This window comes from Hemiscyllium ocellatum, chromosome 24 (genome assembly GCF_020745735.1).
Source record: "Hemiscyllium ocellatum isolate sHemOce1 chromosome 24, sHemOce1.pat.X.cur, whole genome shotgun sequence".
NCBI lineage: Eukaryota > Metazoa > Chordata > Chondrichthyes > Orectolobiformes > Hemiscylliidae > Hemiscyllium > Hemiscyllium ocellatum.
This window is the reverse complement of record NC_083424.1, coordinates 37,994,210-38,020,023: the sequence shown is the minus strand read 5'-3', so window position 1 is coordinate 38,020,023 and position 25,814 is coordinate 37,994,210. Positions and strand designations below refer to the sequence as shown.

Below are 25,814 nucleotides of genomic sequence, written 5' to 3'. Positions count from 1 at the left end.
CTTACAAATGCAGCTGATTGATCTTCAGCTAAGAAAGCAGGCTGAAACTGGAAGCAAGCTACAGAGTGGATAGAGAGTTGAGCTAGAAAAAACATAGCAGGTCGGGCAGCATCAGAGAAGGAGGGCAGTTGACATTTCGGGTTGGAACCTTTCATCACTGCTCCTCATGAAAGGTTCCGACCTGAAGCATCGACTCTCCTCCTCTGCTGTTGCTCGACCTACTGTGTTTTTTCCGACTCAACACTATCCATTCTGATTCTCCAGCATCTGCAGTTCTTACTATCTCCAACAAACTACAGAGGCATAGACAGAAAAACACAAGTGTGTCATTGTTCTCCCCAGCAGAAGTTGCCTATTTGCTGTTTAAAAATAAGCTGTTTAAACTCGGAGAAAACCTTTCCTGCAGCAGTTGCTATGAATTGTGACTTTTGAATTGACAATCTGAAGACATTTTCCAAATGAACCAGTCAATCCACTACTTACAAGTCAGTAGAAACTTCCAGAGAAAGACAACGGAATACCAAGGACCCAGCTAACCGAAATAGGATCATCTCAAAATCTGAATTAACAAGCAAAGATGATTGACCCGACTTGACGATTTTTTTCTACCTATGCCAATGAGGAGATTTTTTTCTCCTCATTTGTGTGTGTTTGTCAGGGGCAATTTATCAGGCAATTAGTGTGTGTTAGTACATGTGCAGTGATATCTTAAATTACCCTGTAAGGGGAGTCTGTTGGAATAATTAATTTTAGAAAAAATGGAATCAGAATTTGAGCAAGGGTAGGGACGTTACTGAGTGGAAGTAAGCAATCTTCATGATGGTACAGATATGTAGTTGGAATCTCAATCCATGATCAATTATGCCACTAAGTTTGGGAACATTCTAGTTCAGTTGCCAGGAAGAGGGATGGAGTCAGTATCTAGAAATTGGAATTTGTTTTGGGGAACTCAAAATAGTGCCAATAAAATAATTATCCCATGTCTAATTGAAGAACATTTCTTGCTTAGTATTAGATACCCAACAAGCAGTTTTGACAATTTGGTTTAGAAGATTAGTTTTACCACAGTTCCAGTGTTCAATGATCTCAGTACTTCAGAATGAATGAAACACCTTAACATCTTACATTTTTGAGCAGCCTACATAAATGCATATTATTGTTAAGAATGTACCTCGTCAGACAATTTTATGCTAAAATTAATAGACTAGGACAAACTTGGATGGCTTCACCTTTTGCCTGGTACTGCATTTTTAAATAACTGAAACTAAGGTGATAGATATAATTTTTTAAACGCAGTTCCTAATGTATGGTCAAGCAAGATTTATAGATTTGCATGAAAATAGCTGAGCCTAGTTTTGCTCCGTTACGTTAGCTGTGCTTTTATTTCAGGCTTTTTGTTTCTTGCTCATTTTTGATACTACTGATTTCCAGAATGTTCCTGGAAAAAAAAGAATGAGACCAATGCACTTCTATTATTGGTCAACTAAATTTAATTCCAGTTTTCAAAGAAAAGGAATAAATACTCTGTAAAGAAGCTACGTTCCCTTTAGGTGGACACACACAGCCAAGAGTTCTTACTACAGTTACTTTTCTGTTTCATCAGTAGTAACATGGCGAATAACATTGCCTGTTGCTATGAAAGCAAACCTTTGAGTATTGTGTGTAAAATGCTTTTGTGGTCTTTTCTGCTGTATTTTGGCACTGAAAACTTCAAAGTCTTCTTGTGAATGCATGAAATGAATGTTTGTCAGCAAAGGAATAGCAACAATTTGTGGTATTTTTTAAAATAAGCAATTCATTTTAATACTTCAAAGAGTAAAGAGATAGCAGTTTGGAAATGTCTTGAAAGACACAAATGTAATAGAAGCTTGTTTTTCTCTCCCTCATTCCCCCATAGTCCCAGCTCCACCAGTGGTGGAGTGATGAAAATGAGCACTTGATATTGGATTTAGATTACTGCAAATTTCTTAAGTGATATGGGGCTGGAGAGAGATTTGAAAACATGAATGAGAATTTTTAAAACATCCTTAGACAGCACCTTTCAAACCCATAGCCATTTCTATTTAGATGGACAGGGACAGTAGATTCTTCAGAACACTGCCATTTGCAAGTTCCTCTCCAAATCACTCACCATCCTAACTTGAAATTGCATCGCTGATCTCTCATTGTTACTGGGTCAAAATCTCTCTCTAATGACATTGCAGCCGTTCAAGAAGGCAGCTCACCTTTGCCTTCTCAAGGGCAACTAAGGACTGGCCAGCCAGCAAGCCCCATATTCCGAGAATGAATAATAAACTAAACAAAATCTGGGAACAGCTTGCTTATTTTTTTCCATATAAATTGAAAGATGAATTTCAGTCTTATAGTATTGTGTTGCAGCATAATGGGTAGTTAGTGTGAAAATGTTTACTGTGTACAGATAATACGTATCTCTGGAATTGGTTAGCTCAGTTGGCTAGATGGCTAGTTTGTGAGGCAGAGTGATGGCAGAATTGAACCCACACTGTTGGCTTTGGTTGAAGGGCTCTCCTTCTCAACTTCTTCCCTCACCTCAGATGTATGGTTAAACCATGACCAGTCATCTCTCTCAATGAGAAAGTAACCCTATGGCCCAGTAGGACAGTGGCAACTTTACTCTTACCTTTGTTACCTGATAAGTGATTGGTGACCATGAAGTGTAATATGGGTAACTTTTTGCCTTTTTTCAAAAACTGCATTTTTTTTCTCCATCGTTGTACTCTGGGCACCTCCAACCCATTTTCATTTCATCTAAATTAAACTCAGATTTGTGGAAATTAATTTCAAACTAGTTCTGAGTTAATTTGAGGGTTTAGCTCTGTAAATAATGCAACCAACATTCAGATCAAATTTTCCATTCTCCTTTTGATGATGTAACATTATGGAATCTAAGTCTTATGAAATTAGTGTGGTCACTTTATTAAGGAAGTAAGATTAAGTTGTACTTTTAAGACAAACAGATCCATTTCATCGTTTTTAAATGAATTCAATATGATGGTTAATTTGACTGCTTGTGAATTTATTGCATCTAGAATATGCTAAAGATGACAAGATATAAATTGGACATATTATCAAATATGGGTTAGCTATAGTTGACATTTACTGAATACATTTTGTAATGAATAAAAATTGTTAATAATTCAAGAAAAGTAAATGGGTTCACAAAATCTAAATACCTGTCCTGGTTTTGTCTTATTCATGTATATGTGGCATTGTGTGCGAATGTTGTTTCATCATTGGCAATATACAATTTGCAAAGCTTCATCAAGGTGCACACAAAATTTCTTTCACTTAACAAAGTGTTACTTTTCAATGCTGCAGTGGAGTTTCTGGGTTTCAAAATTGACCAGGATTTGCAGAACTGAATAGTCTTTCTGGATAGTATGGAAACAGGCCCTTCGGACCAATAGGTCCACACCAACCCACTGAAGCGCAACCCACCCATAACCCTACATTTACCCCATATCTAACACTAGGGCCATTTAGCATGGTCAATTCACTTGGGGAGAATGTGCAAGTCGCCTGAGTCGGGAATTGAACCCGGGTCTCTGGCGCTGCAAGGCAGCAGTGCTAACCACTGTGCCACCATGGGTGCATTTAGTGCATTAGATTCTGCTTATATATTTTTAAAAAGCTCTTACTACAAAAGATAAAATTACAGGTGTTGACTGATATTCTCAGATTTAATATAGGTTTAAATAAATTGATGCATAGCCTTGGTCATTATGGCACAGAGAACCATTTGCCCCATCAAGGCTAAATTGTATTGGTGCTCAAAATTAGAGTTTTTGGGGGCAGTTTTTTAAGATGCAGTTTTGTTTTAAAAATCAAAATGTATCTTCCTGATTGTGTTTTCATTATGGATGTTGGAGCGCTGCTAATTGATGAGAGAAAATCCAGAACAACTTGGTGCAATTCAGGGCAGAAGGGTGGTGCAGACATTGTATTTGTGAACTCCATATTGTAGGGAAATGTTGCACTTGGAAAAAAAAACAATTACACCTAAAATGAAATAAAACTGGAAATATTTGATGCACTTAATTTCAGGTCAGTGGCTTTTCCCCAAAAGTAGAAAAGGTTAGATGTCAACAGGAGTTACACAACTACAGAGAAAGTGAAGGAACAAAAGACCTTTGTTAGGGTGGAGGGCAAAGAGTGCCAAAGCAAAGACGGTGCAAGACAAAACCAGATTCTACTCTGAGGTAAAGAAACAAAAAAGGAGTCTGGAAAAGGTGTCAATGGCAGTGGTACAGTATTACCAGTAACAACTAATTGGGTTTTGGGGTGGGGTTGCAACGGAAAAAAAGAACTGGAGCAGTAAGTACGTACTTCAAAAAAAAAATTAGACATGTTTGGGACAGTGATGTCCAGCTAACACAGAAGGTGAAAGATAATCATGCATTCTTTTATAGACTGTGGAGAAATATCGTTAAAGGGTGGTAATTTTGAAACATTTGTGAAGTTGACCAAAAAAAGAGTTCCTGTGTTTATTCCATTAATTTCAATACTGTGAATCTGACATTTTGTTTTTGGAAAATAAATAAACCATTTTATATTTTATAAGGGATTAGAATATTGTGCCAAAAGATTAATGAACATTGCATAGTGTTCACATTTTTAAAATGCTTGAAATCTTATGTAGCTGGGGACTGACGAAAGATGAATCAGTGCTAAAAAGAGAGAACTTATTGACTGCCATTATGAAGTAATGGTAACAAGCAGTTTTGCTAATGTGTGATATACTGGAAATTAGCTCAGTTCTGGAGTAACAGTAATTTATGATTTTACTTAACTGTTTTGAATTAGATTGTGTAGCTGTATATTTATATTGATCCAGAGCTGTGATTATTGACTTGCAAAGATAAACCACTTTGTTGCATTATTTGTGTGGCTAGATGCATAATAATATGTCCATATAATACAATATTTTAAAAGATATTTCTTGCTTTTTTAAAATAACACTTGTAAAATGAACATTATGTATCAATATATACATATTGTAAGTATTTTGAATTCAAGTACTCCATCAAAATGGATTTTTGAAAATGTCAATCCAGTTCACCTCCAGGAATAAGCCCAATAATTATGTATCAATGTAGAAATAGTTAATGACGGGTTTGCTTGCTTTCATCATTATTTACAAAATGGCAGGGCTAAGCTGGAAATTGGCATGAAATTAAGGAACTTCATGTCTTCCTGCACCCTTGTTGACTTGCTTCCAGATAAATCCTTTAAATGTCATGCCAGTCTTTCTTTTGATCTGCCAAGGCAAAAATTGTGTTGACTATTTTGGCAGCAAATTCTACACATGACACATTAAATGCAACTTTGCACATCTATAGCGTGGTTCTGAGTTAAAATTCCTTTGGCTAGAATTTGTTTTGAGTACATTCAGTGTAGTTTTATTATTCACCGAAGTCTAATTCTACTGTTATTTCCAGCAAGGTTGGCATGTACATTGTGAACAGTCGTTCTTAACAGACGACATTCAATCCAACCCCGTAGAGGACTGCAGTAAATCTGTCATTTTGAATGAGACAAATTGGCACCTGTTCTAAACATTTTATATAGTTGTGGAATTTGAAACTTTGCCAGAACTGATGAACAGGCGATTCGGAAACCTACATTTTGAGTTCCAAGCACAGTTGTAAAGCAACCTCCAAGATTTAAAAATACATCTTAAGTTTTGCTTTTTTGATAGCAAGACTTAAATGCCAGAATTGGCTATATAGAGCTGCATTTACTACTGAGCTACAGCTCATCTTTGTGCACTGAAAACAAAACTGATTTAGTACAAGATTTTGAGGATGTATGCCAGTTCCATTCTACAAGCCTCCGTGGTGATCTGCTTCAGTTTTTACCATCCTGTGGCAATATCCTTAACCGAAAAGGTGCATTGCTCATTTTTAGGTTTAAATTGGCTGCAATTGAATAAATTATCTGCAGCACATAAATGTGTAAAAGATGACTTTAGAAATTTCATTTTAAAACAAAGTCAATTTACTGATGGTAAGCAACTTATAAACTTGCCTCGTGTTCTGTATTTGACTTGACGCTTGTATAGGAACTTTGAAACTGTGCCTAGATTTTTACTGGATCACACACAATCTTTGCATTGATCGTGGGTTATATGACACTCTCTTATGTTCTTATTCCTCTCTGGTTCTCTCTTTTATTGTGTTAACTTTGGAACTGTAACAGTCCTCCATTTCTTTCTTTCTCCATTTATCATTACTTGTATCTTTTTGTTCTTGTGAAAATAAGTATTAAACCATGATAATGTGTATTGATTTCTCTTATGTTCTTTCACAGTGAACACCTTTCTTGTTCCTTTACCTTCTTTCTGCATGGAGAGAGCAATGTCTGCACAAGTGTTGAAATTGCCCAACATCAACCTGTGTACCTTGTCAATGAAGAGCACATCAACATGGCACTATCATCAGCCTCACCTTTCCAAGGTTGATTACTGCACTATTTTACTGTAACACATTAAGTTCAGCCTTGCAATCTGAAGTGCTGTTTGTGATAACAATACTTTACAGATATTTATGCTTTTTAATCATTTTTTAAGATTGTAGAAGTTTCAACTAAAGTTAAACTCAAAAGTTGCATGTTGAATATTTTGTGCAGTTCAGAGGTCTTGATTCTCAGATGCATGCCTATTTTCCTCCTTCTGTAAAACTTTGTGCTGTATTTGACTTCATGCTATTTTCAAAGAGCAGAGGAGGCTGGGTCAAGTGAATCAGAGTATATAGGTAGATAGAAAAGTAGGTATGAGATGACAGTCCCATCAGCCATGTTGTTGAATGGTATAGCAGGGAATGAATGGCCTTTTCCTGATAATTGATATGTTCATATTTATGTTTAAGCTCAGTGCATTAGCATTGTTGCTGAGTGTAAATCTAATAGCGTTTATGTTGTCGTAGAATGAGATTCCAAGGGTTTCACAGTCTTTGTCTAAAGTAGAGACCATGCCAAACAAGGAGATAGAAGGATGACCAGAAACTTGTCCTCGGCTCTTTTAAGGAGGGAGAAAAGGACAAACTGAAGGGGGAGCTTTTAGACTGAGAATTTTAGATGTTTCTGCTTCCATCAGTATTTTGAGGTGTTGGAGGGAAATATACAAGAGCCCAATGTCAGAAGAGTAGTGAATTGAAATTATGAGAGCATAAACAAAATAGATCGCTGGAGAAACACAGCAAATCTGGCAGTTTCTATGGAGAAAAAGAGACAAAAGGTGTGGCACTGGAAATGCACAGCAGATCAGACAACATTCGAGAAGCGGGAAAGTCAACATTTCAGGCATAAGCCCTTCATTAGTTCTTATGTCTGAAACATTGATTCTCCTGCTTCTTGGATGTTGTCTGATCTGCTGTGCTTTTCCAGCACCACACTTTTTGTCTCTCATTTCCAGCAACTGCAGTCTTTACTTTGTCCTCCCCTATGAAGAGAAAGCAGAGTTAACGTTTCAGGTCCAGTGATCCTCCTTCAGAATTAGAGAACGTCATTGCACCTGAAATGTGAATTCTGCTATTTCTGCACAGATGCTGCCAGTCCTGTGTTTTTCCTGCAAATTCTGTTTTAGTTTGATTCCCAGCATCCAAAGTTCTTTGTTTTTGTTTTAAATGTTGAGAGCATGACTGGGTGAAACTAGCATGGGATCTTAATGGATTTAAATTTTTAATTTTGAAGTATTGAACTGGGAACCTTGTTGCTGGAAAAGATGCAGACAATTGGCTCAATAAGAGTCTTGATTAGAGTGGTGCTGGAAAAACACAGCAGTTCAGGCAGCACCCGAGGACCAGTAAAATCGACGTTTCGGCCAATAAGACAAATGGAAGGTTGGATCAAAGTGGAATGGGTTTGCATATATTGTAAAATGGCTGAAGAAGTTAGGTGGTGTTTGCAATAGAGCAAATGTCCAGAAGCTTCTTTAAGATCACTTAACAAACCAAGGTTGTGAATAGTCTTGCTCAAACTGAGACAGTGGCCGAGGAAAGGTATTGATGCCAAGGGTTTGATGATTTATTTCAGGGTATAGGAGGTTTTAATCCTGTTAAAATGGTCATTGTAGTGTGCTAGAAACATGCTGCATGTATTTGGTCTTGCTGCTAAATCCAGATTCAGTGATGGTACCTATAAAAAACCTTTTTGTTTTTGAGAGCTAAGTGGGTCGCCTGAATGTAGTTTTAGAATGACTTGCCTTAAACTTCGAAAACCAGACTTCAGTCTAATGCTGCAAATTTCTGGACTATTTTGAGCAGTAGTCCACGATTCTTAAAAAAAAAAGCTAGATTAGGCATCAATAACAAAAGATTACGATTTCTCTGGAAAAACATTCAAAATATCATCTGCTTTTCACAGTCATCATTAGTCCGTTTGGGCTGAATGGCACACTTACAGGCCAGACATACAAGATGTCTGATCCAGCTACAAGGAAATTGATTGAAGAATGGCAATACTTCTATCCAATGGTACTGAAAAAGAAAGAAACAAAGGAGGAAGAAGAGATGGATTGTGATGATGACTTTCCTGTAGCTGTTGAGGTTATTGTAGGTGAGTGTTACTAATGCAATGTCATTTCAAGACTATTTAACTGTGTGTATAGTTAAAGGATTGCATTAATGCAATTTCTGTTCACTGTTGAATATTACAGCCGTCGTTGTTCAACCACCTTTCACTTGTCACGGGCATAATGTTTGATAATACAGAAAGCTCTCTGTTTGCATTGTTGTGTCAAACAAAGGTCTATGTTGAGTGTTTCTTTAAAACAGCCTAGTTACTTTGGAATCATAAAACCAAGATTCCTCTTGTATTGAAAAAAGCTTTTATCTTCAGATTGGTTACAAATTCCACACAAAAATTTAAGTATAGTAATTTTACTCCTCAATTTTAATCAACTATAGTTAAGTAAACTAACTTTTTAAAAAGAAATCAGCTGGAATTTTCACTGCGCTACAACCCTGGGTCTTTGGTCAAATCTGAGATTAAATTTATGGGCAGCATCATGAGCTGCTCAATTCTTGTTTAAATAAGTTTTGATTGCCTCATTGCATTGTCCCATTGAGAAAAACAAGTATGTTTAGCGAAAAAATGTTTGCCATATCAAGTAACACACACACTTCCCATTTTTATCCAAATTTGGCCTTGTGCTTCTTAAAAGTGAAAACTTAGTTGTCATATCTCTCTTAGCCTCTGTGAATTATTCACATTTTTCACATTTTAAAACAGAACTTTGGCAGCACGGTGGTTAGCGCTGCTGCCTCACAGCGCCAGAGACCTGGGTTCAATCCCCGCCTCAGGCAACTGACTGCGTGGAGTTTGCACGTTCTTCCCATGTCTGCGTGGGTTTCCTCCCTCCGGGTGCTCTGGTTTCTTCCCACAGTCAAAAGTTGTGCGGGTCAGGTGAATTGGCCATTCTAAATTACCCATAGTGCTAGGTGCATTATTCAGAGGGAAATGGATCTGGGTGGGTTACTCTTTGGAGGGTCGGTGTGGACTTGTTGGGCCGAAGGGCCTGTTTCTACACTAGGTAATCTAATCTAATCTTAATTAGAACTTTGATAATATGTAAGATTAAAATTAAGTAATTGCACAACATACAATTGCTTTGCAATAATAACAAGTCTTGGCTCATTATGATCGACAGTTTAGTAGTAACCTGTGGCTGCATGCACACACAAAGAGAATGTTTTGAGTATTTTGTATTTGATCAGTCATCAAGTCAGAATTGATAAGATAGAATCCTTCTGTAACTTGAATACTCACAAACCGTTTCTGTTTATGTTAATAGCTTTTATGGCTTTTGAGCATGATGCATGCAAGATCTGCTTAAAAAAAGCAGTTGTGATGAAACTCTGCATTTTGTCTTGTTTGTGCTTTTGGTGGAAAAGAATGGTCAATAGCTCTCACTACGACTTGTATAGTAGCACCCCTATAACTGCTAGACTGAACTCACTTCAAATGTATTCAGAGATTGTCTGGAGTAAAAAATGAGATCTGCAGATGCTGGAGATCACAGCTGCAAATGTGTTGCTGGTCAAAGCACAGCAGGCCAGGCAGCATCCCAGGAATAGAGAATTCGACGTTTCGAGCATAAGCCCTTCATCAGGAATAAGAGAGAGAGCCAAGCAGGCTGAGATAAAAGGTAGGGAGGAGGGACTAGGGGGAGGGGCGATGGAGGTGGGATAGGTGGAAGGAGGTCAAGGTGAGGGTGATAGGCCGGAGTGGGGTGGGGGCGGAGAGGTCAGGAAGAGGATTGCAGGTTAGGAGGGAGGTGCTGAGTTGAGGGAACCGACTGAGACAAGGTGGGGGGAGGGGAAATGAGGAAGCTGGAGAAATCTGAATTCATACCTTGTGGTTGGAGGGTTCCCAGGCGGAAGATGAGGCGCTCCTCCTCCAGCCGTCGTGTAGTTGTGTTCTGCCGGTGGAGGAGTCCAAGGACCTGCATGTCCTCGGTGGAGTGGGAGGGGGAGTTAAAGTGTTGAGCCACGGGGTGATTGGGTTGGTTGGTTCGGGCGGCCCAGAGGTGTTCTCTGAAGCGTTCCGCAAGTAAGCGGCCTGTCTCACCAATATAGAGGAGGCCACATCGGGTGCAGCGGATGCAATAGATGATGTGTGTGGAGGTACAGGTGAACTTGTGGCGGATATGGAAGGATCCCTTGGGGCCTTGGAGGGAAGTGAGTGTGGAGGTGTGGGCGCAAGTTTTACATTTCCTGCGGTTGCAGGGGAAGGTGCCGGGGGTGGAGGTTGGGTTGGTGGGGGGTGTGGATCTGACAAGGGAGTCACGAAGGGAGTGATCCTTGCGGAACGCTGATAGGGGAGGGGAGGGAAATATATCCTTGGTGGTGGGGTCCGTTTGGAGGTGGCGGAAATGGCGGCGGATGATACGTTGTATGCGGAGGTTGGTGGGGTGGTAGGTGAGAACCAGTGGGGTTCTGTCTTGGTGGCGGTTGGAGGAGCGGGGCTCAAGGGCGGAGGAGCGGGAAGTGGAGGAGATGCGGTGGAGGGCATCGTCGATCACGTCTGGGGGGAATCTGCGGTCCTTGAAGAAGGAGGCCATCTGGGCTGTGCGGTGTTGGAATTGGTCCTCCTGGGAGCAGATGCGGCGGAGACGAAGGAATTGGGAATATGGGATGGCGTTTTTACAGGGGGCAGGGTGGGAGGAGGTGTAGTCCAGGTAGCTGTGGGAGTCAGTCGGTTTATAATAGATGTCTGTGTTGAGTCGGTCGCCCGAGATAGAAATGGAAAGGTCTAGGAAGGGGAGGGAGGAGTCTGAGACAGTCCAGGTGAATTTCAGGTCGGGATGGAAGGTGTTAGTAAAGTTGATGAACTGTTCAACCTCCTCGTGGGAGCACGAGGCAGCACCAATACAGTCATCGATGTAGCGGAGGAAAAGGTGGGGGGTGGTGCCAGTGTAGTTGCGGAAGATGGACTGTTCCACATATCCTACGAAGAGGCAGGCATAGCTGGGGCCCATGCGGGTGCCCATGGCAACTCCTTTAGTTTGGAGGAAGTGGGAGGATTGAAAAGAGAAGTTATTCAGGGTGAGGACCAGTTCAGTCAGTCGAAGGAGGGTGTCAGTGGCAGGGTACTGGTTGGTGCGGCGGGAAAGGAAGAAGCGGAGGGCTTTGAGTCCTTCGTGATGGGGGATGGAGGTGTACAGGGACTGGATGTCCATAGTGAAAATAAGGCGTTGGGGACCGGGGAAGCGAAAATCCTGGAGGAGGTGGAGGGCGTGGGTGGTGTCCCGAACGTAGGTGGGGAGTTCTTGGACTAAAGGGGACAGGACCGTGTCGAGGTATTGGGAGATGAGTTCGGTGGGGCAGGAGCAGGCTGAGACAATGGGTCGGCCGGGGCAGGCAGGTTTGTGGATTTTGGGCAGGAGGTAGAAACGGGCGGTGCGGGGTTGTGGGACTATGAGGTTGGAGGCGGTGGATGGGAGATCCCCTGAGGTGATGAGGTCCTGGATGGTCTGGGAGATGATGGTTTGGTGATGGGAGGTGGGGTCGTGGTCAAGGGGGCGATAAGAGGAGGCATCCGCGAGCTGGCGTTTGGCTTCGGCGGTGTACAGGTCAGTGCGCCAAACTACCACCGCGCCTCCCTTGTCTGCGGGTTTGATGGTGAGGTTGGGATTGGAGTGGAGGGCTGCACGTTCTGAGGGTGAGAGGTTGGAGTGGGTGAGAGGGGTGGACAGGTTGAGTCGGTTGATGTCACGGCGGCAGTTGGCTATAAAGAGGTCGAGGGCGGGTAGGAGGCCAGCACGGGGTGTCCAGGTGGATGGGGTGTGTTGGAGGCGGGAGAAGGGGTCGTCAGAGGGTGGACGGGAGTCTTGGTTGTGAAAGTAGGCACGGAGGCGAAGGCGGCGGAAGAATTGTTCAATATCTCGCCGCGTGTTGAACTCATTAATCCGAGGGCATAGGGGAATGAAGGTGAGGCCCCTGCTGAGGACTGATCTTTCATCCTCAGAGAGGGGGAGATCTGGAGGGATGGTGAAAATCCGGCAAGGCTGGGAGCTAGGACCTGGTGTGGGACTGGTCTGGACTCTAACTTTTATCTTTCTTAAATGCAAATGTAAGGTGTTGTGTTTTAGGTATCATTCAATTGGTCTCACTACTTGGCTGTAAGCAAAGCGCACTTTACTCTGAGGAAGGGTCACCGGACCTGAAAGGTTAACCCTGATTTCTCTTCACGATGTTGCCAGACCTGCTGAGCTTTTCCAGCAATTTGTTTTTGTTTCTGATTTACAGTATCCGCGGTTCTTTTGTTTTACTCCTATCTTATACTTAAAAGATAGTAGGATTACAATTTTTAACTATTATTCTGTTAAATTTTCCAATAGATTGTTTAGCTAATAAATGGCAACTCTTCCAATGTAATAACATGCTGTAAACACACCGTTCGTTGGAAAAGGTAAATTTTGTCAAATAGATTGTCTCACATGTAATGATTCTCCAATCCAGGAGGAAAGAGCATCAAGGCAAAATTCTGGCAGAGAGAAAGAGAAGTCAAGCTTTTAATTGTAGCCAAGAAATGTATGCCAGCTTTGAAACCCCAATAACTACTGAAAGTTAACTTCTGTTGGAGCCTGAGACTACCCATTCGTGCTGCTTCACTTGCTCCACCCTTCTAAAATAAAAATCCGAGGTGCCTCAAGTTTGCTTTATTGGCTTGGAACAGACTGCTTGGGGCCTCTGTCTCAAGCTCGCTTCATAAAAGAAAACCAAGACAAAACACACTTCTGAAATGCCATAGTAACATCACATAATGAATAATGGTTTCGAGAAGATTTGTTGCTCAGGTTGAGGTTCTGGATATATATTTGCTCACTGAGCTGGAAGGTTAGTTTTCAGATATTTCGTCACCATACTAAGTGAGCCTCTGGATGAATCACTGGTGGCATGGCCTGCTTTCTATTTATATGTTTCGATTTCCTTGGGTTGGTTAAGTCAATTCCTGTTCTTTCTCGGGGGTGGTAAAAGGGATCCAAGTCGATGTGTTTGTTGATAAGAGTTCTGGTTGGAATGCCATGCTTCTCTGAATTCACGTGCGTGTTTCTGTTCGGGTTGTCCTACGATTAATGTGTTGTCCCAGTTGAAGTAGTGCCCTTCTTCATCTCTATGTAAGGATACCAGTGAGAGTGGGTCATGTCTTTTTGTGACTAGTTGATCATGTATCCTGGTGGCTAGTTTTCTGCCTGTTTGTCCAATATAATGTTTGCTACAGTTCTTGCAAGGTATTTTGTAAATGACATTAGTTTTGCTTGTTGTCTGTATAGAGTCTTTCAAGTTCATTAGCTGTTGTTTTAGTGTGTTGGTGGGTTTGTGGGCTACTGTGATGCCAAGAGGTCTGAGTAGTCTGGCAGTCATTTCTGAGATGTTTTCGATGTCAGGGAGAGTGGCTAGGGTTTCTGGACATATTTTGCCTGCTTGTTGAGGTTTATTGCTGAGAAATCGGTGGACTGTGTACTTTGGGTACCCGTTCTTTTTGAATACACTGTATAGGTGGTTTTCCTGTGCACTGCATAATTCCTCTGTGCTCTAGTGTGTGGTGGCTCATTGGAATAATGTTCTGATGCAGCTTTGTCTGTGGTATGGTGTGGTGATGAAACATCTGAAAACGAACCTTCCAGCTCAGTGAGCAAACTTACATCCAGAACAAATAATGCGCATACTTTTGAAATTACTGATATTTCGATTGTTTTCAAAGCTTAATCCTCTAATGTATATAATTTCTTATGAAATGAAGGTGCTTTAAGAATTGAAAATATTTTACTTTTAGACAAGAAAAGGGGGAATATTCCTTTTGTGAATCAAACGTATTACTTATTATGTTCAGACGAAGTTGCACTGTGATCTTCCAGTGAATAGCTTTAGCACTTCATATTATTTGTTTTTGTGTTTTTGTAGGTGGAGTGAGAATGGTATACCCATCAGCTTTCGTGTTGATTCCTCAGGGGGATATCCCTGTAGTTTCAAATGCTGCTAATGCAGGAGGCCATACAAATCCAACACAAGGATCATTAAGTGTGAAGGACACCTTAAGTTGTGGATTGCCACTCACACCACCCACCTCTCCTGAGCAAACCATAATAGGTATGTTTTGCATGCATAATTAGTGAAATTAATTATCTTAACTTCAGTGATTTATACTTTGTAAAACAATTATTGTGTGATTAAAATCTAATATCATCCAGCAGATGCATATTAAATGTTGAGTTCTGTGTCTTTGATTTTTGAGTTCAGTGGTCTACTTTGGTGTCCAATACTTGTCCAGAATATTCCTATCTGGAATATATTTTCATTTTTCTTCTTTTCCCCCCAGTTCTCTTTCTTAGCCATTTTTGTAGATTTATGCAATGTCTCTTCATCATAATCTTTCTTTATCGACTAACTTTTGTTATCTTGACCACAATTTTTATTTTAAATGTCTATAAACAGATCTAACAAAAAATTGTTTTCCTGGTTGAACCCATATTTGATGTTACCACATGTAGTTATTCAGTTTGAATTACGTGTTGGATTATAGAAACCATGATCACTGGTGTGTCCATTACCCTATAAAATAAAATCGTAGGATTGGTTTGGAGGGTAGGGGGATGAGTTTTATTTGTTATATATGGTGCAAGGTTTCAGGATTTGCAGAGTACAGAGCAAATAATTCATTTTGTAAGCATTTTGAAGTAATAACTTTAATCTTTTCTGCATTTCTCTTTCCCTCCCAACCCCACTTTGTGAAATTTTAATGCAGTTCATTCGACTGTAGCAAGCTACGTAGATGCATAAATGCCAAAAGTTTCGGACAGTTTTAGCCAAGTTTATTCAATGGTCATAAATATTTTAGGGTCTGACTAAATAAATATTTAGGTCTGTTGCAAGATGTGTATATTGATTTATTTGATCTTAATGCTCTGAAAGTTGCTCTATCATGATTCAAGAGGACGTGCCATTGGTGTTTTGTGTTCTTGATGTGTTTTTTTTCCCCATCAAGTCCAGCATCTGTTTTTCATCTATTTGTATTTACCATGTGATACAAAAAAAAGTGCAAAATATTATAATTTCAATGTGACTACATTGACGTTTTAAATTGTGAAATTCTTCCAGTGAATTTTAATCTCTAACTCCTTTAATGGATGTCAGGTGATAGAAACTGCACATTTTTCTAATATTAAATCGTTTATAAAGCGTTGAGTAAAATGTGAAAATAGAGACCCTTCTGTGTTTGGAATCATTCTGTAACTTGATGAACTGTTCAAACTTATTCATTAACAAAACTGACATAGTATTTTAATCTCTTTGAAAAGTTACTTTTAATAAACCAGACGTATTTGGGTATTGGACTAAACAATTTAGTATCCTGTATGAGTATTACCCCTATGCCAAATCTAACCTTTTAAGAAAAACTATTGTCAACAGCACTGAGAGTTGTTAACAATGTTTATATAAATACACAGTACCTGACTTTACTGATGCACTAAGACGGACATTTAAAAATATAACTATTTAAGTATTATCTATTTTCTTCTATCCTGTCGCCATGTTTAAAATAAAGTACATTAAACTGCTTGTCCTCAAAATCTGCATTTTAAAAAATGCAAGTTGAGGCAAATACTTTAATTGGCACATCTTAAAAAGAAGAATCTATTGAGTATATTCAGTTTGTTTTTCTGAACTTGGTGCACTGTAAACATTTGATTAAAAATAACTCCAGAAATAGCAGTGACCTGTATACTTTAATCAACTGTTTGGAATTACTGCGCAAAAATGGATTGGCTTCATTCAATTTTGAACTCTGAGCTCCCCCTACTGATATTATCTGGCAATTGCAGGTTTTTAGAACATCTTTTGGTGTGGAAATTGGACAAATCGCACTTTTCATTTAGAATACTTTCTTCATGTATACTAATAGTATTTTTTCTATGTTTCAACTTGCAAATTGAGCCATGCTGAATGCAAAATATAGTTACATCAATGCCAAACTGGTCCAATTAATCGGCAGCTAAATTCTGTAATGCCATAAGTAAATAATTCTACAGAATGGCAATTAATTATGGATTCTCTTTTTAAAACAAAATGAAGAAATTTATTTGTTTTGAAATCATCATCCAATTCCATAAATAAAACCTGGGATTTGTAGAGTTGCAGGAAGATTTTCTATTTACTATTTATGTATTTTTCTTTGATAGGAGCAGGAATGGCCCGTTAGCCCATTTGGTCTTATCCACCATTCTAGACCATGGCAGATCATGTCTTCAGTGTCAGTTTTGGGATTATTTCCATATTTCTTCATGTCAATACTCTCCAGAAATCTATCCATTTCTGTCTTGAATCTGCTCAATGGCTGTGCCTCCATAGCCCCATGGGGTAGCGAATTCCAAAGATTTGCAGCCTTCAGTGAAGAAATTGCACTGTGTTAAATGTATAAGTGTTAAATTATCTCCCCCTTATCCTGAGGTTAGGTCCTCAATTTTAAGAGGCACAGCTAAGGCAAACAGCCTATCTCTATCCACAATGTCATGCCCAGCATGAATTTTATAAATTTCAATGAAATCATCTCATTGTTAGAAATTCTATCCGTTTTCTCAACCTCAAGACAGTCCTGTCACCTCGGTGTAACTTGTTGACCCTTTGTAAAAATCTCACAACATCACGGTGTAGTCCAACAGGTTTATTTGGAAGCGCTATATTACAGAGCACTGCTCCTTCATTAGGTGGTTGAACCTTTGTTGCATTCCCTCTGGCAAGGGTATGTTTCCTTAGGTAGGGGAACAAAAAGTGTACACAATACTCAAGGTGAGGTATCATCAATGCTGTGTGCAACTGCAGTAAGACATCTTTGCTTCTGTACTCTCATTTCCTTGAAATGAATGCCAAAATACTATTTGCCTTTCTAGTTGCTTGTTGCACTTTTTATTAACTTTTAATGGCTCATGGACAAGGGTACTGAGATCATTTTGGACACTTGTGCTTCCCAGTCTTCCACCACTTAATAAATATTCTGCTTTTCTGTTTCCTTGATCAAAATAGAGATCTGTCATACTTACTTACATTATATTTTATGTACCATATTCTGTCATTCATTTAGCTTTGTCCAAGTCCTCCTGAAGCCACCTTGAACCCTCCTCAGAATTTGCTTTCCCTTAACAAAGATAAATGTTAGCCCATAACAGCTGGGGATAGGAGAATTTATAGTGGCAATTCATAGTTTGGTTTCATAAAATTTGGAAATATTATTTTTGATCCCCACGTGTAAATCATTTACAAAGATTGGAACTGTTGCGGATATAACACTGAGGCTTGTTATATGCCTCTAGTAACAGTAAACATCATAAGAATGAAATGTTTATTCTCTCATTTGATTTCTCTTTGCCAGTTTTCAATCCGTGTGTGTTCCTTCAAATCTCTCTCGAGGGACTTTATAAAAAGCCATCTGAAGATCCAAATGCACTGTATCTATCGGTTCACCTTTATACAGCAAAAAAATCCTTCAAAAAAAAAAATTGTCCAACATTATTTCCCTTTAAATCCATGTTAACTCTGCCTATCTTTTGTTGTTATTTTCCAAAAGTACTGTTATAAAGTCCTTTTATAACAGATTCTAACTCTTCATCTATGGATGGCATGCTAACCAGCCCTTTGTCCTCCAATATTCCTTTTACTGTCCTTGAGCAGTGAGGTATTTGCTACCTACTAGTCAGCAGCAGCATTTCTAGAAACTGTAAAATTATGCAAAATAAACTGCAATGCATTCACCATTTCTTTTGCTACTTCCTTCAAAACTCTGGGGTGATGGCAATCTGACCCAGGAAATTTATCAACTGAAATTTCATCGGCTAATTTTTCAAATGCTCCCTATTTACAAATATTAATTTATCTTAACTTTTCAATTGCACACATTCCTTGGTCATCTGGTATATTTGAGAAATGCAATGCATTTAAGTTTCTCCACCATTTCCCTGTTTGCCACTATAAATTTACCTGTTCCCTAGTTCTTGTAGGCCAACATTTACTTTTGTTAAACCTTTTCCTCTCTCACATTGATAGAAACTTTTGCAGTCAGACTTTATATTCCTCACTAGCTTGCATTCATGTTCTCTCTTCCCCTTCCTTATCAGTTTCTTGGCTGTTATTGCTGGGTCGTGAATTGTTCCCATCTCTAGCCTCATCACTATTTCTGGCATTTTCATAATCAACTTCCTTTGATCTGATGTAATCTTTCACTTATTTTAGGTAACTTAACATCGGATTTTTCATGTCTAGGGTCATGGTGCTTAATTATTTTGAGAACTCGAATTATTAATTTAGATATGCGTGCGCCGAAGGAAACTGACCAAATGTGCTCAATTTAGGTGCATTGTTTTGAAATTTAGATTAAAGTTAACTCTACTCTGCTTCAGCAATCTGATTCATCTGTTGAAAAGATTGACAATTTCTCCATTTCTCCATTTGTCATTTGGAATTTGACACTCCCTGATTAAGATTTGTTACCTTTTTTGTGTGTGATACTTCTATTTGTACACTCAGCTTTTATTGACTACCAAAACCTTTTGATATGGCATGTTATTAAATATCTTCTGTCAGACTAAGTGCATTGCATTCACTATAACCACTTTAGCCATGTCATTTACTCAAAGACCTCCAATAAATTGGTTACTTATTATTTCTCTTTTGCAAAACCACCCTGACTCTGCCTGATCATCTTGAACTATTCTGTGTATCCTGCTGTAATGGCTTTAGTAATGAATTTTAACATCTTTCTTACAGTAAATGTTATGTCAACAGGTCTGTAGTTTCCAGCTTTCTGTCTCTCACAACTTAAGAAGAAATGTGTTGATTCACTATCTTTCAATTTAAAGGAATGGGCGGCACGGTGGTTAGCACTACTGCCTCACAATGCCAGAGACCCAGGTTCAATTCCCGTCTTTGTGCAAACTCCACACAGACAGTTGACTTTCTCCCTATGCTAAATTGCCCGTAGTGTTAGGTGAAGGGTAAATGAAGGGTAATGGGTCTGGGTGCGTTGCTCTTCGGAGGGTCAGTGTGGACGAGTTGGGCCGAAGGGCCTGTTTTCACGCTGTAAATAATCTAATCAATCAAACATACAAAATTTTGGAAAATTAAAACCAATACAACAGTTATTTCTAGTTGTTTCCTTTAAGACCCGAGAATAAATTCCATTAGGACCCAAGTATCTGCAGCTCCAACAATTTGCTCTTACCACTTCTCTGGTAATTTTTAGTTTTCCAGTGTTTGTTCCCCTCTTCCATTTCCTGATTTAGAGCTATTTCTGGGATGTTACCTGTACCCTCTAAAGCGAAGCAGATGCAAAATACCTCTACATTGCCTAATTTTCCATTATTTATTTCCCACATACGCTTTAGTGCTCCCTTTTTATAATATCCATAGAAACGCTGATCTCCTTTCTATATTTATAGCTGTCTTTCACGAATATTTTCCTCATTAATCTTTGTCATTCTTGGCGGTTTTCTGTATTTTGTAAATGGTCTGATTTGCCACCCATCTTTCTGAAAGTATATGCCTTTTCTTTAGGTTTGATACAATCTTTAAATTTTATTTAATTAACCATAAGTGATAGAGCTTCCCATAGGGACTTTCCTCCTTATTAGAATGTATATATTCTGAGTATCCTGAAGTAAGTGTGTTTACGACTACGTGTTGTGACCTGTCCCTTAACCAAAGTTTTTATTACACTTCAGTTCTATTTTTATGCTTTTGTTTTGCCCTTATTTGATTTTAAAGTATTAGACTCTGACTCTCTGTTCAACCCCTCAAACTGAACTAAATTTCAATCATAATACGATAATTACCACATAGGAGTGTCTTCACTATGAAGAAATTAATTAATTCCATTTTTTTTTGCACAATGCTAGATCTGGCTTGGTTTCTGAACAACTCCAGAATTTCCTATTTTCAGAATCTTTCCCAAAACATGCTATAAATTCTTCAACTTGGCTACCTTTACACAAATGATTTTTCTAAACTCTAGGTAGATTAAAATCAGCTATGATTAACACGTATGTTTGTGACATGCTTTCACTGTTTTTCTTTAATCCATCCAACAAATGACTTCTGTTTCTTATTCATAAATTGTGAATATATGTGCAACTATTCTAGAGTAAATTAGTCATAGGGAAAAATGTCAGAAAAGAACATTCTGGTTGAGGTGAGTAATATTAACTTCATACTGAAAATTGCCTATCAAGTTCAAAACTATTACAACACTCTGCAAGAAACAAAAGTACGTGTCATATTCATGATAATTGGACAGAAATATGTTGTGTACATTGCAATAGGATGGCTGATACACTGAATGGCCTGATTAAGAAAGATTTTTGGAAATGCTGAAGTCATCTGCTCTTTTATAATGTACCACGTTGGTTGTCAGGAAACTCGTTCAACCAAATTTGCCAAAAAAAACCCCTTGTGGGCTACTTAAACTTCATTACCTTCTTTTAGTGCTACGGTACGTGATGAGGTTTATTTCCGGGGAATGTAAATGTTGCAATGTGTAAAATTCCACAAAATGTCCTTAAGTTTAAGAAGCTTATTAAAATTATTCTTGATTTAAAAACTTTCTCTGAATATTGAAAGCAAAATATATTTTACAGTAAGTGGAGAAGTTTGGCAAGTTCCACTTTTGAATTATTTTTAGATTTACCATTTCTCATTTAGGAAAAGTGTTTATCTCCTGTTAGCTTGAGGGAGATTTTATCATTGAATAGATACAAAACCTTTAACTGAAGTCAGTCTGAGGATTGTCATTTGGATGCTGTCAGGACTTTCCATGTTTGCTTTTTGTAAAGCAGGTGATGGGATTGCACCGACTGTGACTGGTCAAATGAGTGGACAAGAAGGAGTGGCAACTGCATCAAGCCCAAAACACACTGGTCGAGTTCCTCAGAAAGTAACCAATCAGATGGTTCAGAATGTCTGGAAAGAATGCAATGTGAACAAAACACAACTGAAGTAAGTTTAACTGTGCATGATGTGCCACAAAATGGTAAAATGTTAGGTGTGCACAATTCTGTTAGCAGGCAGAAATTCCTGTATACTTATACCCTCATACTTAGAGTCGTGGAGTTATACAGCATACAGACAGACCCTTTGGTCTAACTTGTCTGTGCCGACCAGATATCCCAATCTGACCTAGTCCCACTGCCAATATTTGGCCCATATTCCCCAAACCCCTTCCTATTCACATACCCATCCAGATACCTTTTAAGTGTTGTAATTGTACCAGTCTCCTCCACTACCTTTGGCAGCTTGTTCCAAACACGCACCACCCCCTGTGTGAAAAAGTTACCTGTTAGGTCTTTTTTAAATCTTGCCCCTGTCACCATAAACCCATGTCTTCTAGTTTTGGACTCACGTACCGTAGGAAAAAGAACTTGACTATACGCCATGTTTATGCTCCTCATCTTATTAAACTCTATCGGTCATACCTCAGCTTCTGATTCTCCAAGGAAAAAAATGCTCCAGCCTATTCAGCCTCTCCCTTTAACTTGAACCCTTCAGTCCTGAACCCTTCATTGTAAATTTTTTTCTGTACTGTCTCAAGTTCAACAACCTCAATCCTGTAAAGGGACGACCAGCAGTGAATGCAGTATTCTAAAAGTGGCATCACTAATGTCCTATACAGCTGCAACATAATGTCACAACTCCTGTACTCTCAATTCTAACCAGTGAAGGCAGGCGTTTCAAACACTGCTTTCACTACCCTGTCTACCTGCAGCTTCACTTTAAAGGAAATTTGTACCTGCATCCCTAGGTCTCTTTGTTTGGTAACACTCCCCAGCACCCTATCTTTAAGTGTATAAGTCCTGATCTGGTTTGTCTTACCAAAATGCAACACCTCACATTTATCTAAATTAATCTCTATCTGCCACTCCTCAGCTTATTGGCCCATCTGATAAAGATACTGTTTGTCTGATCCACTGCACCACCTATTCTGGTGTCATCTGCATTATTTTATATAAATTACAAAAAGCCAATGGACCAACACCAATCCTCGTGGCACGCCATTGGTTACAAGCGTCCAACCCAAAAAGCAATGTTCTACCATTACTGTTTTGTCTCCTCCCTTCCAGCAAATTTTGTATCCAGTTGGCTAGCTTCCCAATCCCACGTGATCCTATGTTATTAACCAGTCTACCATGCAGAACCTTGTCGAGCACTTTACTAAAGACCACATAACGTGTGCCACTCTGACATCAGCCTTTCCTGTCATCTGTTCAAAAAAAACTCCATCGAGTTAGCAAGGCATGATTTCCCATGCACAGTGCCATGTTGACTCTCCCTCATTAGCCCTTGTCTTTCCACATGCTCGTAAATCCTGTCCCTCAGAATTGCCTCCAATAACTTATCCACCACCGGCGTAAGGCTCACCAATCTGTGGTTGCCTGGCTTTTCCTTAGTCTTTTTAAAAAAAATACTGGCACCACATTAGCCGACCTTTAGTCTTCCGGCACCTTCCTTGTGGGTGTCGATGATACAAGTATGTCATTAAGGGACCCAGCAACCTCTTCCCTTGCTGAGGTGTGCAGTCAGGATACAAATTACATAGGTGACTTCAAAAATGGCTGAATTTACACATTATTGAGTTTTACACACAAATTAGAGGCAACTTTATTGTATTATACTGTTTGACATGTGAATCCATCCACTGTTGTACATGTCCACCCTAACGTAGCCCTACAAACAAGTTTACTGCAATTTCTGATCATCAGAGACTGTCCAAGTTAAGACTAGAGAATTAGGTCAAACCAGAAGGAGATAAATAGTCTTTTAATGTCAGATGTCAGAAATAAGTTGCGTACAAAATTGATTTTTTTCCAAAATAATAATAAATGATATCAACTGGCTTCCTATGCAAATTATGTTTTGGAACTTTGACCAACTTTAGTTTAACTCAATAGTTTAACTAATGCTCTTGTAGTTGTTTTAACTCTTGCCCCTCTTTTGATCAATTTAGAGCTAGCCTTCTCCCTAACAGCATCTTTGAAGTCACCATAAAGTACTGTTAATTATCCATGTTAAAGAGTTTTTATTCTGGACTTCGTGTGTGTTACTTTGTTCCATTTCGAGGTTTACAAAGCAATTCATCAACAGTTGCAGAAAGGTTATAGTAAAATGATAATGCCCATTATTGACATCTAATTGGAGATATCATTGAACGTCTGTAGAATGGATCAATAATATTAAGATCAGGAGCAATATGCTACTGTGTTAGTTGGATGTGCCCTATAGATTAGCCCATTGTAGTTAAGTAAACCAGAGTATAAGTTTTAGTTTCACACCATCATGCAGTACTGTTAAATTTAATAAGAAAGCATACTGTTAACATATAACATTGTACAGATGGTAAAATTGTTTTTGTGACTATTTCATCGTGTTCTGCATTTGCACCAGTGACAGTAAACTCATTTGGAGAAAAGATTCAATAAGAGTGCTTGCAACCTAGAGAAATGACAAGATCCAGAAGAACTTCTATCTTTTTTTCTGATACTCTTTTGTGTACTTATTTCATGCAAGGGTGAAATCATATTTTAAAAGTAATCTTTACAGGATAAAAAGGTCAAATGACTCCTGAGCAATAACGGAATAAATGGACATCATGGGACTTTACTGTCAGGAGCCTTCGAGCTCACAAATATCTGTCTGTATATATATCTTTTGAGAGTCTATAATTAAATCTGTTTCCTTGATCAGCAAGTCAGAAGTCTTTGTGGTTGTTGCTGCTCACTAGTATATTTGCAGTATGTATTGCACAGTACATTATTGCAGTATTTCAATTCTTCAAAATAACTCATTGATGTACCAAGATAGAATGAGATAATAGGTACATGAACAAAAGGATACAATTCAAAGTCAGTCTAAAAGACCCTTAAGAATCATGTGCAAGGTAGACCTTGTTACTGATTTTACAATGACCTTTTTTGTCCGAGAACTTGTATCTCACAATGTCTGCTCACCATGTATTCCAGATTGTATCAATTCACTGTGAAAACAAAGACTTCTACTCATCATGCCTTTTTTCTTTAAATCTGTGCCCTCTGTTAAACAACCAAGAACAGTTTCTCCCTATGTACTCTGTTCAGACCACTTACAATTTGGAATACTTCTACCAAATCATCCTTTCTTTAAGGAAAACAGTCCTAACTTATACCATCCATCTTCATAACTACAGATGGTCATTGCTGAGACCATTTTTTTTTAACCAATCTTTTTTACACCCTCTAATTGCCTTCAGACTCTGCAGAACTATAGCCGTATTTAATTTTTGTGGTACTAAAACTTAATACCCAACCTCATGCAACCAGTGGCTCTAAAATGATACCAGGGATATGGCTTCACATTTTTGAATCAGATTTTCAAAAGAAACCCATTCCTGATGGTTGCTGCAGGCCTGCCAATAGGAACTGATGGTACGAACCTCACAGCTTTGTGGCTTTTGGCAGGCTTTAAAAAAAATAAAATTTGAATCTCAAAGTGCCCAAAGGTCAGAAGCAGCAGCACAGCAACTGCCTTTCTTTCCCTACACCTGAAGCAGAAATTGTGCTGTTTGTCACTGTTCATCTATGTGACAGGTGCTTAATATCGGTTGCTGATTTTTATGGTTTATTACATTTCACCTATACCAGCTCACTTTGCTGGAACTCTTTGTCACATCATTCAGCCTAATGTGATCTTTGTATTTGCCAATTTTGCATGTTTATAAATTAAAATCCTACATTCTTGACACTTGTGAACAGTTATTTCCCAGGAAAACTAGATAAGCTCATCTAGTCTGAATCTTCACATTTGATCCACACTTAGGCTTCTATAACATGCACGCGGAGGTAATGGTGAAATGATAATGTCAGTGGACAAGTAATGCAATGGAATATGTTCAGAAAGACCTGGAATATAAAACTAGCCTCATTAATGATGCCATGAAACTACAAACAGTTGTCATAACCCATCTGGTTCACAAGGCAGGGAAGTTTGCTATGTGACTCCAGAGCCAAAGTATTATGGTTGATTCTTAATTGACTTTTGAAGTGGCCTCACAAGCTACTTATTTCAACAGCGAATTTGAATGGGCATCAAATGCCAACAGCACCAACATTCCATGAAAGAATAAAGGAAAAGTGGGCAGTTCTAATGATTTCAATTTGGAATAATTACCTAGAGAATATTGCATCTTTGCCTTCACTTATGGAAATTTACTTTAAGCAAAAGATACCAAAATTTCTTGTGCCTACGAGAAGAAGCATTCTTAAGTTTAGCCAATTTCCA

At 38.8% G+C, this 25,814-nt stretch overlaps 1 protein-coding gene across 2 annotated transcripts in view; it reads left to right on the top strand.

Moving 5' to 3' along the window:
- Positions 1–25,814, top strand: part of LOC132827162 (mediator of RNA polymerase II transcription subunit 13-like) — a 241,001-nt gene that overhangs the window by 155,773 nt on the left and 59,414 nt on the right. The window contains exons 5-8 of one of the 2 annotated variants that reach the window (XM_060843702.1): positions 6,331–6,476; positions 8,383–8,574; positions 14,427–14,612; positions 21,344–21,503. In XM_060843702.1, the coding sequence (XP_060699685.1) occupies positions 6,331–6,476; positions 8,383–8,574; positions 14,427–14,612; positions 21,344–21,503 (684 nt within the window). Of the gene's footprint in view, positions 1–6,330; positions 6,477–8,382; positions 8,575–14,426; positions 14,613–21,340; positions 21,504–25,814 lie in introns of both variants that reach the window. The other variant, XM_060843701.1, reaches the window with a different exon arrangement.